Source organism: Simochromis diagramma, unplaced genomic scaffold, assembly GCF_900408965.1.
Source record: "Simochromis diagramma unplaced genomic scaffold, fSimDia1.1 OVJJ01000091.1, whole genome shotgun sequence".
Lineage (NCBI taxonomy): Eukaryota > Metazoa > Chordata > Actinopteri > Cichliformes > Cichlidae > Simochromis > Simochromis diagramma.
This window is the reverse complement of record NW_024386901.1, coordinates 2,460,668-2,474,894: the sequence shown is the minus strand read 5'-3', so window position 1 is coordinate 2,474,894 and position 14,227 is coordinate 2,460,668. Positions and strand designations below refer to the sequence as shown.

The window sequence follows — 14,227 nt, the reverse complement described above, 5'->3', positions numbered from 1 at the left end:
CCCCTTCCTGTTTTAGTCCTCAGCCCCCCCAGCCGAAGACCCCTGAAGTCCCCTGGTCAGAGACAGACTCTGCGGTCTTCCACCTGTCCGATGAGTCCTTTGACAGCTTCCTGGAGGAACATCCTGCTGCCCTGGTCATGTTTTACGCCCCTTGTGAGTAAAAGAGCAAAAGAGCACGGTCGATATTTATCAACTGCTACACGTAAAATATTGTTATGTAAATGATGCACTTTTTTCCCCACTAAGAGCCGTTTTAAATTTAAGCGAGGTCCAGAGTTCTTTTAAACTGGTTAAGGGTGATGTAATCGCTCATGTTACAATTGAGGGGTTCGTAAAAGTTACTTCAGCACTCGCACTCAGTGAAGCACTTTTTCTTTCTTTTTGGTGCTCTCTTTCACTCAGTGTTTGATCAGTATTGGACCATCAGTTAATTATAGCGTTTATATGATGGCAAAACTTTTTTGTTCGTTTGTTTTTTTTGGCCCAAAGCCAGAACCCAAAGAAGTGAAATATTTCACACTTTTAGCCGTCGTGAAGATAGATCCGCCTCGCTTCGAGCTGGTGTGTTAGGGCAGCTGTCTCTCACTTGCTGCAGAGATGCACCCTGGGTATAGACAGAGTGGCAGAGGGAATTAACCGTTAAGCACTGCGGTTACACTCGACTACCTTCAATTCTGACGATACGCTTTGCCAGAAAAGTTTTTCGCTTGTAAAGGGCAAACATGAGCAGTCTGTCAAAACATCTAGCAAAAAGTCCAACGGACACAAAGACACAGTTGTCAGAGGGCTAGCTTGCGTTTCCTTTCTCGTTGCTATAGTTACTGTAGGATGTGTATGCTAAACAGCCCAGAGCAGCCCACACCTTGTTTACTGATTTTACAAACGTAGGTTAATGATTAAAAATAACCACAATAAGTAATCTAAGTTGAAGTAATCTTATCGAAAGTAATCTTCCTGCGCAGTAAGGTCAGACGCGCAGATTTAATCTGCCCTGACAAACAGCTAACTCCCATTCTCACTGTTTCTCATGAAAATGTAACAAAATATCAACACTTGGGAGAAAGAGCATACATATGGACACATTCCACATTTGACATTAAGGAAAATAAGAAGCTTTGTAAAGCGTGTGGATTTTAACATTTTATAGTTTAGTCTAATATAATCGTTTCATACTTATACGGTGGCTCTGAGATGCTAAACAGACTGCAAATTAAGAAAACACCAGCAATAAGAAAAATGCTGCAAAAGCACACAAAACACAACGGAAATGAGAAAAACTGAAACAGGAGAGAAAAAAAAAAACAAAAACGGAAATGGGGAAAAAACATATTTCCAAAAGCACAAGGGAATTGTTTCTGGGGAGACAATAACCTGACGGACCAGTTGCAGGAACCAAAATATGCTAAGAATTGCGCTGGGAGACAGTGAAGTGGAGGATCTATCATTTTTGTGAGGAAAGAACAGATGAGAGGTCAGTGTGTTAGCCTGACTATTAGCCTAAAAATCCAGTAGTATATGAATCATGAGATTAAAACACACTTACCTAGCATGTTTTGGTTCCTGCAACTGGTCCGTCAGGTTATTGTCTCCCCCTTTTGCAGTGTTTTTCTTATTGCTGGTGTTTTCTTAAGTTGCAATCCGTTTGGCCTCTCAGGGCCACCGTATACTTAGTTGATTAAAACTGAAGTAATTCAAACTGAAACTAAATGACATTTTACACTAAAGCCTCAGTCCAAGCTAACTCTGCACTCATAGTCGCTTAAAGTCACTGAATGTCATTGACTTTCTCTAGTCTTGGGTCGCCCCGTTCCTGCTAGCTGTTAGCTGCTTTCTTTATGGTTTCCCTTTATGGGGGTTTGTTAAAGTACTGAATTGATAAAAATGATACGAGTCAGAGTAGAAGAACCAGTAAAATCTTCACAAAAATCCCCATCTCAGTGGAAACTAGTAACATTTGTAGGAAGGGTCGTTGTTGAGGCTGTTATTGAATGTGGTCCCATGAAAAGATGGAGTTTAGGTTCAAAATCACTTACAAAGCCCATGATGGTCGTAGTGAAGGAATCGTTAATGTAATCAAGTCAGATAATGCAGCACATGTGGTACTTGTATATATTAATACATGGAGCGAATGATTTCAGCAGCCTGTCAGAGGAGCTCCTCATTCCTTCCTGCACTGGATAACATTGTGCTCTCGCACGTCCTCTTGGGTCGAACTGTTGTTTAGTCAGATAAGTAACATCACTGTTTGACTGTCATGCTCAGTATTAACAATCAGCTGGATAAAGTAACCGAAGGCCGATTGAAAAATGGAGAACAAACTCAAAGACAAAGCGGCTGCAGTAAGTTTCGCTCTTTTGCCCAGCTCGCTCGCACACGAGCTCATCTTCGCAAACCAACACTTCATTGTTTCCATGTGGCTGACATAAGCCTGCTTGTCATCTTTATTCACGCAACATACTTCTGTTGTTACACAGAACTTTGTAAACATGCCAGTTTTCTGTTCAGTAGCTTAGATCCCAGATTGCTTTGCTTTTGTGAAGCCCTCCTGCGTGTGAGGGGGAGGCCAAAAATAGCTTTTGTAATCAGTAAATGTATCACACACATTTTTTTTTTTTTTAAATAATGGAAATTTATTCAATTTGATTTGACTGTTTTTGACCTTTGTTTTTTTTAGCTACCTGTATGCTTTGGATCACATCACCACCTCCTGCTGTTTACCCCTGTACTCTCTTTCTTCTCTGTAGCTGCTGCCCTCCCTCTGTGCTCATTTTAGACTCGCCTCTGTTAAAATAAACTAATCAGTATAAATAGGATCCTTTAAACTTAGCTTTAACTATAACAAGGATTCATTGCTTTCACATTTGATCTGATACTTGCTGCAGAGCTTCATACCGCCTGGTTGCTGGGAGCACTGCACTCAGTCCAAAGGGCAAACAGGAGCCCCAGCTGTGATTAAAAACATATCCGTGATACTAACACTGCGGGTGGACCCGCTACATCCCCCGTCTCGTCATTCCCTGCTAAAACTCAGTAATATTTTGCAATACTAAACCCTGTATGTAAATTAACTCTAGCAGTTTCACTAAAGAACTATTGATGCACATGAGTATAGACAAAAAGCATTTGCATTGCACTGCAGCTGCAAACCTTGAATATGGACACTTACTGTGCAAGTCTGGGTTCGAGTTGTCGTTTACAACTAAACTGCTTGATTGCTTTGATCCTGGCTTTGATCTCTTTAATGCTTTTAAATGTGTACATTCCCACAGACACACTCCATACTTTTGTAGTAGTTTTTAGTTTTCCCAGAAGAGTGTAAACTGTCAAAACTATAGAAAACAGGCATCAGTTCAAAATGAGTTGCCATTAAAGATGTTAATATAGTTTTCTCAATTGTGTAATTTAGATAAGGGTTAATGCAAAGCACAAGTGTCAACACAAGCTGTGTATGAGGTATGATAATACAGGTCATATGTAATTATTCCAGGACTCCAAACATTAAAATGGAAGCAGTCCTACAGTCCTGAGACTTCCTGTGTGGCTGTTCTGTTTGGATCATTCCTTTCTGTCTACCTACACATGCGCCAATACTGGATAACTCCAGTGTTTCAAAACAATGGAAGCTAGATTTGGAGAGCAAAACGGGTGATAAGTGAAAAAGTGTTTTGGGTGTGCTGTATTTTGGCATGCACCACAGTTCACGTTCCCTTTCCCTAAACCCTTGAGGTTACAGGAAAATATGGCGTTGACAGCGTCATCCTGGGGGATGAATTCACAGAGCATAATTAACAAAATTAGGAAAAAAACAAGGTGCATATGGACCCTGCAGGCTCTATTGTTGTGTCTTTGGCTTGTAGCCAGAGACAAAGCCCTCATATAAATATATATATTTAAATATATATAAATAAAAGTTGATTTCTCCTTTATCCATCGATTTTCTCCCATTTGTCTGGGACAAGGAGGTAGTAGCCTAAGCAGAGAAGCCCAAATCTCCCTCTGCCAGCAGAGAGATTTCATCTTTCCAGTGTTTCTTGGGTCATCCCAGGTCTTTGCTGGCTTGGAACATCTCGCCCAGGAGATGCCCAAAAGCCATCCTAGTTTCAGCTGGCTCCTTTCGATGTGGAAGAGTAGCGGGTCCATTCTTTGTCCCTCGAGATGACTGAACTATTCATCCCATCTCCAAGAAGAAAGCCAGGTGCTCTTCAGAAAAAACAGTTTCCACTACTTGTATCCACGATTTTAGTCTTTTGGTCACTACCCAAAGCTCGTGATCATTGCCTCAGAATTAGAGGCGCTAATGCACCAGAGTGAACTCGACTCCACCACCTGTTGAAGCCAACAGAACTGAATCATCTGCAGACATGCAAGTGGTCAAAACTTAGAACCTGGTCAGACTTCATGGACCGGTCTCAGAATAGTAGCTGGGCTTGAAATGGTCCAGAGAAACAAGAGACAATGGCATTTTTTTATTTGTTTTATTGTTGTTGTTATTGTTATTTTAATGGGCAGAGTACTGGGACTTCATTGATTATACATGTTTGACTTGAATTAATGACTTTTCAAGCAGGTTTTATTTGATTGTCAGAGAAGAACAGTTAAAATTTCCGGTTTCTGTCTTTTGCTGAGGAAGAAAGCTGAAGAGTGCAGTCTTACCTGGGTTTTTGCATTTATATTGAATTGCCTATTCAGGCTTAAAGCTGCAATAAACTCTCATAGTTTTGCTTTTATTGATATTTACTAAAGCGTCAGACACCATGGATTACACAACATAGATTCAGGAATTATTTTGTCTTTAGTTTGTGGAGTTGTTTAAGTAAGAAAATGCTTTTTTTTTTTTTTTTTTTTTTTCTTTCTTTTTTTTTTTTTTACCCTGAGTGTGCATAACAGCGCTGAAAGCAGACTAATCCTCCCTCTCCAGATGTGGTGTCACAGCTTCACAGATGCTTGTGCTGCACTTGACTCACCCTGTGGACAGCAGCCAGTCACCCACACACACTCCAATCAAGGGCAGTCAGCTGAAACAAGTGGCATCAAACATTTTCAGCTCGCACACGCACACATACCTGTGACACATCAAATGCATATTTCACACCGTGACAAAACATTTATTACACACAATTACACAATCGCACTCTCTCTCTCACACACACACACACACACACACACACACACACACACACACACACACACACACACACACACACACACACAGCATTGGAGCTTCGGTGCAGTTTCATAATGGCCCTGCTGTCAGAGTGAGATTAATGGCCTCCCAAACACCACCATCAGCTTTCATTCTTGTCCACCTTTCTCACCGTCCTCTGTACGGTGCACAGCAGGGGAGCGAAACCTCCAAACGAACCCTCTGTTTCCCAGAGCCGGCCTCATTACATCCCCGGACCAAAAACAAACATTGCTCATTGTTGTTTGTTCAGATTGTTGTTCCAGCTGATATAGCTGTAAATGACGTGATAATGTTTGGTCCCAGACGATTGGGCTTTGGCTGGCTTAACGGGTGGTTCAGAAGCAGCCGCAGGTCCAGCTGACCCCTGCAGTGGGCACAGACGAGTTGACCTTACAACACGAGTTGTCCTAACACATGTAACGTTTCCTGTGACACAAACACTTTTTCACCTTTCTCTCTTTTTCGGTGCATTTCAGTTTTTGTTTTTTGGTGTTGTTGTTTTTTTTTATATAATAGCTGCAGTGATGTGGAGCCAGGGTGTTCATTTTTTTGACTCTGATCTCTTCACCCCCACATACACTCTGAATCAGCAATATTTCTGTGTTTTCCTGTAAGCTCCCGCCCTCCCCTACACACACACCGACCGTGGCCCTTATGCACCACTTTTTCCCGAATGCCGAGCAGGGATGACGCAGAGCACAGGACGGACGTTTGCTTTTGTCTCTTACTCATCGCTTTGAAGGGTCAGACAAAGTCCTTGTAGTCACTCTGGTTCTCTGGTAAGCCTCAAAACAATCTGCATGATCACACACTACAGTCACTCAGTTGAAAGAGAAGCAGCTTTTCTATCCCACAAGGCATATCACACTTGATTTATAGCTTGCGCCAGTGCTGCATTGTATATTGAAGAAAGAAATTCCTGAACTGTTATGACAAGGGCAATTTAACAGGTTTGGAAAAGCATCAAGTTTGTTTCATGCATCTATGCACAACAGCACTGAGCACATTCACACAAGCGCTCATCCCTGATCAAACGGCATATTCATAAGATCTTAAGACAAAGCGTCTTGTACACTGGGTGATAAATTACTGTGTTATATATATTTAAAAGTTGGTTGGGGTTTTTTTTTTTATTGTTTTTAAATCTACAAATAAAATGTTTGCTAGTCACTCACTGCTCATGCAACATTAAATGTACCGCTTACATCAAGCACGGTTTATTTACAGCAAGCTATATGCTGCAAATTGTGTCTTCTGCTTCTCGATAAAAAAAGGGTTTTTTGGTAAAACTGAGATTTGTTGTGATTTATAACGAGGGGTTGATGATCTACTAAAAGTTTCCAGAAGCCTGATCACAGATTGGCTCTAATGACGTTTTTGTTTTAAAACTTGTAACTTTTATTGCATTTAACATATCAGCCATGCTACAGTGTTTTAGTCCAGGACGTTTTTGGAAGGTATTCCCTCACACTCGTTGCCAGATTTGGTCTCATCAGCCACAACATATTGCCAAAACATTATAACTAAGCTCACATAGCTTTGTGGTACTGTTTTTCTCATGTGGGTAATCTTTTTTTTTTTTTTTTTTTCCCCCCCCCATTGCCACGGCTTCCTTTTGTAATAGATTTTGCCATATTTTCTCCCATCTAATCGTCAGTCCAGGGAAAGATGTACCTTTATAGCCCTTATGCAACACTTGTTCCAAATTCCGAGCAGGAACGACGCACTTGTGTTCTTCCTCTCTGTATACAGCCATTTCATTTGGTGCACCTGCTCAACTGCCTGTCAGCCAATTACATGGCAGCATCTGTGTGTTTAGACATGCCGAAATGAAGTGGCTGAAGTTCAAACTGAGCATCAGAAAAGAAGAAAAGGATGATTCAACCTCTTAAGCCCAAACGCCTAACCGATCTCCTGCCTTTTGCCCCTGTATCTGGGAGTGTTGGGGCTCAAGAGGTTAAGTGATTGTAAATGAGGCTGTTGGTGCCAGCTTGAAGCAGATGGGCTACAGCAGCAGAAGACCAGACCGAGGGCCACTCCTGTCAACAGGAAACTGTAGTTGCGGTTCACACAGGCTCACCAAAACAGAAACAAATTATCTGGGTTGATGGTCCTGGTTTCTGCTGCAACATGACCAAACGACATGAATGCATGGATCCATTCTGCCTTGTAACAATAGTTTAGGCTGCTTGTCCAGTGTCAGGGTGTGAGGTTTATTTTCTTGGCAAACTTTATTCTCGTAGTACCAACTGAGCGTTCTTGTCACACCACAGTCTGAGTGCCTTTGCTGACCATGTCCATCCCTTTCCCGCTTCCACCATGACAACGCACCATGTGACAAACCCCATTTCAAACGTGTTGCTTGAACATAACGGTGAGCCTCCACAGTCACCAGATCTCTATCTAAACGAGCGCCTTTGGCATGTGTTGCAACTGCAGATTTGCATCATGGATGTGCAGCTGACAAATCTGCAGCAGCTGTGTGATGCTGTCATGTCAACATGGAGCAAAATCTCTGAGGAAAGTTTCAGTAGAGAAAGTTGTTTTAGTAGAGACAGATTATTTATGACTCTGCTAAAATATTTGTCTTGACTTAATTTGTTTTCATTTTTAAAAGACCCAATAAAAACCCATCAGTGTGGATGTAACCACAATTTTCTTACTCTGAGACAAACACACTCAAACTATACCTTGTGCACAGATCCCTGAGAGTGGAACATGTAGTAAGCAATCAAATATGACTTAACTCTCCTTGCAAACACGATATACTCTTGCTGCCTCGCTTACAGTTTCACCCTCAGCATGCTAGCCGTGCACCCTCTGGCAAACCAGGGTGAAGCAGCAAGACACCAGAGAATTACACGGGTTGGTTGCTTGATTCGCCCAGACAGCTCTGAGCGCGTAATGCTCTGCAATCTCTGCAGAGCATTACGCGCTCAGAGCCAATCTTCTAGGGTTGAAGGTGTTTCTTGAGAAATGTAAGCGTATGCTTTGATTAGATTTAAGAGATGATTTCTTGTTCTTGTCTCATTCATGTGACTGTTTTAGTTGACTGGTTGAAGAAGCTGGGTTTTGTTAGCTGGCCATAGATTCATCAATAATGATTGGCATAAAGGTAAAGGGGTATGTTTACCACTGTGTTGCATCACCTGCTGTTTTAGCAACACTATAAGAATGAGAAAGCTTGGTCTGTGTGGAGACCAGCTGTTTTAGTTTTGAAAACAAAATGTTAAGCCATCGTCCCTACAGGATATCTTTTGTTTTCTTTTTTTTATTGCGCAGCACTTTTTCTGTACTGCATCTCAGATACAGTACTATTATGGATGGTGAGCTACTCTGACGGTTTGTGTCTTTAAATGGAGTGACACAGATGCTGATATGTAGTACTCTTTGCTTCCAGAAATGTTCCTGAGCCCATATCAGTTTAATGCACTGCCTGAGGGCCCAAAGGTCTCAGTCAATACTTATTAAGCTTTCCAAATTCCTTCAATCTTTTATTTATTTATTTTGATGATGTAGGCAATAAAATCTGCACACTTTGTGAAACATTGCTTTTAAATTGCTCCCGTCTTTACCTCTGAAGTACTCAGCCTCTCAAAGTTGCCATTTTTTCAGTTAAAACAATGTTAACTAATTAATATTTTTAAAATTATTTTCAAATCCTTTCGTTCTGATTTGAGTTATGTTTAAATGGCACACTTAGATTGTCCTTTAACCTCCTAAGACCCGAACTCTTCCACGGCATGCATTTTTAATTTCTCTTTGATATTTGGGCATATTGGGACCCGATGAATGTAAAAACAAAGAATCACCAGATTTTTTTTTTTTTTTTTTTTTTTTTTTTTTTTTTACCCGATTTTTGTTTCTAAGAAAAATGAGAGCCACATATGAGGATATTCGTTTTAAATTTGGATAAAACAGAGGCAGTATAATGTCCTCGTAGGTGGATATCAGGCCCTTGGAGAGCAAAATTGAGTATTTTGGTCTAGACAATGCAAAATGTGATGTCCACATATGTGGACGCCGGGTCCTAGGAGGTTAATGTTGTTCTCTGTGCCTTATCTTGATTATAATGAGCACATGTTCCTGTAAAATACAGATATTCTTATATCTAAATAGCCGCTTCTGAGGGATTATTTAAAACGTATTCAGGGCTAGGTTAAACTGAAACACTAGCAGATGTTGTTATTTTGTTGATTTTTCTTTTTCTCCATTTGCTGTCTAATCCTTCCATCAGTCAGCCTCTAATGTGCATTTTTGAACTCTTTAGGGTGTGGCCACTGCAAGAAAATGAAGCCAGAGTACGATGAAGCTGCTGAAATACTCAACAAGGGTGCAGATGTAAGTCTCTCGACCTTTCTTTGTTTGTTTACAGCATGCATATCTACAGGCCTGTGTGCTTCATATCTCAGACTCTACTGAGCACACACCGTCATGTGTCATTAGCAGATCATAATAATCCCTCTTTTTTGGCTTTAAGGCTTTTGGCCGTTGCAGCTTGACACACTGGTCAGCCTGTCCAACAGCCCAGCTTTTGATGTGTTTCTGATTAGTGGGCCGTGTTACTCACCTCTCCTCTCCCCCCATTCTGTCCTCAGTGGTAATCTAACACTCCCCAGCCAGGGGCAGGGCCTATAAAACTGTAGCCTGGTGACTGTAGCAATTATCTCACCCGTGAACGTCCCCCCGGCCCGGCGCTTGGACCTTGTCCTTGTGGCTTTCTGCCCAGCACTGGAGGTCAATGGGAAAAGCCTGCACATTATCTAATTCGAATGGACGGGAGCCACTGTCACCCTGAGCTCTTTAGACCCAGCGTATCATTATTTTCCCCCCCTTGTTTTTCTGCTAATGTTACTGAAGTTTCTAATGCAGTGCTTTTTTATACACAGATGGCGTAATCTTTTTCCCAATGTAGCTGGTGTCATCAGATAGGCTAGACTGAGTGACCGTTTATCCTCTAATTGAAGAGATTAGTCTGTAGATCTTATTTTACCAGTGCCCTGTCTGCTTTTGTAACGTCTGCAGAGTCCGGGTGTTTTGGCAGCAGTGGATGCCACGGTGCATAAGGCTGTGTCGGATCGCTTCAAGATCTCTGGTTTCCCAACGGTTAAGTACTTCGAGAAAGGTGAAGAGAAGTACACGCTGCCACAGCTGCGAAACAAAGACAAGATCATCGAGTTCATGCACAAGTGAGTCTGACGCTTAACCGACAGCTTGATCGCTTCAAAAGTTGAGCAGTTAAGTGAAGCACTGATTGGCCGTAGCACCGGCTTTTCAAGACTTCCTCCCACTGTGAGAGAATAATCTTTGGAAAGGGTCAAAACGTAATGGACTTGCAATGACATCAGTCCAGCTGTGGCATCTGCAGGCTCCATAAAGTCATAGTCTGCAATCACAGGTCAGCAGACATAATTTTATATCGGGCTGACATAAAGTGTGACTCAGTGTGAGTTCCATTATATCACTGGTAGTTACATAGTAAGCTTTTATTCATTTATTCCTTGGCCCACAAAATAAAGACAAAAAATCTTGGTAGAAACTGTATTTATGTTACCTTTACTACAGTAAATCTGAGGCAATTTCCCCTTCCCTGGAGTGCACGTAATATTTTCACTTTATTTCATCCCCCGCAGTCCACAGGCGCCTCCTCCACCGGAGCAGTCTTGGGAGGAGAAACCCTCCAGCGTCAGCCATCTTGGGTCGGAGGATTTCCGAGAGGCTCTGAAGAAGAAAAAGCACGCTCTGGTCATGTTCTACGCTCCCTGTAAGTGTCTTTAATATTAAAATCAACTCCTTTCAGCATCTGCGAACAAAATCAGAAGCAAGCTCTTACACGAACATCTGGAATGGCTCCTGAAAGCCTCATCTGTAACCGGCAGCTTTCGCAAGCTCTTGTATTTCATCTGCTCGGGCTGTTGTGATGAAAATATCAAACGTCTGTGAAGCTGTCGCAGCCGCGTGCGATCGCAGCTTCGTCCTCTTGAACTCGGTGCGATCGTAGCCTGGGCTTCAACCAGCGTGCATACGTAACTCTGAGCTTCTTGCCAAACCTCGTCATTGGGCAGTATATAAAAAAGCCACACCTAAGCCACAGGGAGACTGAGTCACATTACTAAAAGAAATATGAACAAATCACTTTTCCACCTTTTTTATATTTTCAGCCCTGAGAAACAGACAAACAACAGATTAGTGACTGGACTTCCATGAAAGAAAAGGCAGAAATCTCTGTTTTCGACACGCTTCATATGTGTCCTCATGCAAAACACAGGAGGAATACAGATTAGGAAGGCTAATTATCAATACACAGACTCACACATGCACCTCTGTCCCTGTTAGGGAGGTTTTTTTGGCCCTTTTTCTGCCCTTTGTTTCTGATGAGGGCTTCAAAGCATGCGACAGGGCACAGCAGTCAGGCTGCTTCCTCTTCTGGGCCCTTTGGTGCTTCCCTCTACAAAGAGATGCTCCAGATGTACATCAGGCCGCGTCAACCTGCCGCCCTCCCAACTCGTCCGCCCCATCTGCACCTTGCTCGCTGGTGTCTTATTAGTGAAGGAGCTTGTGCTAATGGAGCATTTGATGAGATACAGCTGCTTTCTAAAACATCAAGGCTGGAAACGCTTCAGACAGAACAATCGATATAATTTTAGCAGATGCTTGGGCTATTATCCTTTAGCCTCAAATCTGCATAATTGAACCCTAAACTAAAATTAAATGCTGGAACATCATCTTTGTCTCCTTTCGCATGCGTTCTGTGTTAAATTAAAGCATTTTCTGATTCACTGAATACCCATTTGTTGGCCCGCTGTATACTGTTGATCGGCCAGTTTGAGACATAACACTTTGGCGCGTTTAATGTTTTTTGTTTTGTTTTTTTGTTTTTTTTTTTTTCCTTCCGTACTTTCCACGATTCATCGAACTAAGGGGAGATATTCAAATCCAGGCTGTTGCAGCGCATCCACAGGGCGGTTACTTTGCATTCATCAACCCTCGATTTCACTCAGATTCACTCTGTCTGCGATGGTAATTATGAGAAAGATGAGTATAAATGTGCAGGTACAGTCAAGAAATGAGAACTGCAGGAATCATTATCAACTCAAAGTCATTTGTTACCTGTTTTTAGATGACTGAAGGTACAGTGCATAAAATATAAAGGCTGAAAAATTCCTGTACTTGCCATGCAGAGCAAAACCCCGTTCCTTTCTTCAGTTTAACTGCTAATTTAAGGCAATCTCTAAGCTGCACCAGGGAGCTGCCTGATCAGCCTCCTGTTTCCTTCTGTGAGGGAAAGACGCAGACAACGATTGTATTTTTGATACACCAGTTTCAAAATTGCGACAGGACATTTACAGGTTTAAAGGCCATTTAATGTTGCAGCTAAAAGGGTAATTCAGCAGGAAATGGGTTGTGAGCGGTGCTGAATGCTCTCTTAGGGAGACTGCTCTGAAAGGGTTGGCAAATGTGTACTTGCACAGTTGACATATAATCGAATTGGAGGGAGAGTTATGTGTGCGTGCGTGCGTGCGTGTGTGTGTGTTTGTGTCTATGATGCCTGTGGACATACGTAGTCAGATATGTCCACTTGCAGCATGTGAAAGAAATCTTAATAGTGCAGCTTATAGTGATATTTTATTTTCTTCTTCCTGCTTGTGATGTCAGTTTGCCAGATAGATTTCCTTCTGCATTATGACAATAATCAAACTGTATATAAAGGATGGACTTGGCTTCTAGCTCTGAAAAGTGAAGCCATTGTGAAAGTGGAAATTGACTGGACTGAAAAAAGCGGCCGGCGAGTCTGGTTCATTGAAAGCAAAAGACAAAAACAAAATGATAGCTCAAGACTTTTGCACATTATTGTACTGTATATTTTTTCTAATCGTAAGCATGGGTACAAAAGAAGTCTGAGTTATAGAGAAGTCTGTAGAAAAATGAGCCTCGGGTTCATTTGATGAGTTCAAATAGTTTTGGGTGAGTTTAAAGTTCAAATTTAAGTCATTACTTTGAAATTGTATTTATTAAGAAAAATGTTTATTTTGTAAATTACACGCCTTAATAGAAGGGCTTTCCTAATGGCGCCTACGTCCATCTTTGAAATACAGTCTGTGACCTGAACACAAGTGACATCCATGGGGGAAAAAGGTCTTTGCTGCTTTTGTCTAAAAGAGCTTCTTATCCCTGTCCAGCACCTTTGAAAAGAAATGGAACACCATCGGGCCTTGTTACCTAAAATCCTTCTCTGACCTCTAGTTTTGTGGCCAAATTGGAGAAACATCCCCTGCAGCCATATTTGCAAATATTTGTAATGAAAAGCCTGAAACCAGAAAACTGTTGCAGCAAAAGATTCATGGCCTTGGGGGGGAAAGCATGTTCAAGCAGGTTCTCCCATCATTTTTCAGTGACTGAAAATCCATTTATTGAGTTAGATGACTCAGATGTTTAGCTAACCGTAACATCTCCTGATCATTCAGCCGGGTGTAGGGGCTGTGTCCGCAGTTGGCCGACAACTCATGTCCCAAACGTACCATCAGAATTTGCTCTGGCGAGTCTATTGGACAACTGCCACAGCCTTATGTAGACCTTCAAAAAGTAACAAATTCTTTTAAGCATATTGTTCATTATGCTTCAGGGTTTAATTAGCTTTTAACCCTAACTCGGCACATGAAAGTGTCTAGCTAGTCACCCACTGCCAAGCTGCTTTCTTCTTCATGCGCAATTTATTTGTCACCACAAGGGGTATCCTTGCCTTTTCTTGTTTCCAAAAGGGGCAAAGGGTTGTTTTTAATTAACAGAAGAAGGACTGCATACTTGACATTATCAACAAGATTAAAGCAAATGAGCAGGTCTAAGAAAACGTCACATTTCAGCAGAAACTGAGAAGAAAAGTTGTCAGAACAGCAAACAGTCTCCCAGTACAAAAAGTCATCACTCTTTTATTAATGCACTGCAGCTAGAGTTGGAAAGGCTTCCTCCTCCTGGTCAGCTCTGTGGACAGTTAATCATCCTGCCTCCACCTACAGAAAATAAAAGAGCTGTCTATAAATGTGC

At 41.8% G+C, this 14,227-nt stretch overlaps 1 protein-coding gene across 1 annotated transcript in view; it reads left to right on the top strand.

Moving 5' to 3' along the window:
* pdia5 (protein disulfide isomerase family A, member 5) overlaps positions 1-14,227 on the top strand; it is an 80,707-nt gene that overhangs the window by 52,361 nt on the left and 14,119 nt on the right. The window contains exons 11-14 of the mRNA XM_040034789.1: positions 17-153; positions 9,456-9,526; positions 10,211-10,374; positions 10,819-10,949. Of these exons, the coding sequence (XP_039890723.1) occupies positions 17-153; positions 9,456-9,526; positions 10,211-10,374; positions 10,819-10,949 (503 nt within the window). The remainder of the gene's footprint in view (positions 1-16; positions 154-9,455; positions 9,527-10,210; positions 10,375-10,818; positions 10,950-14,227) is intronic.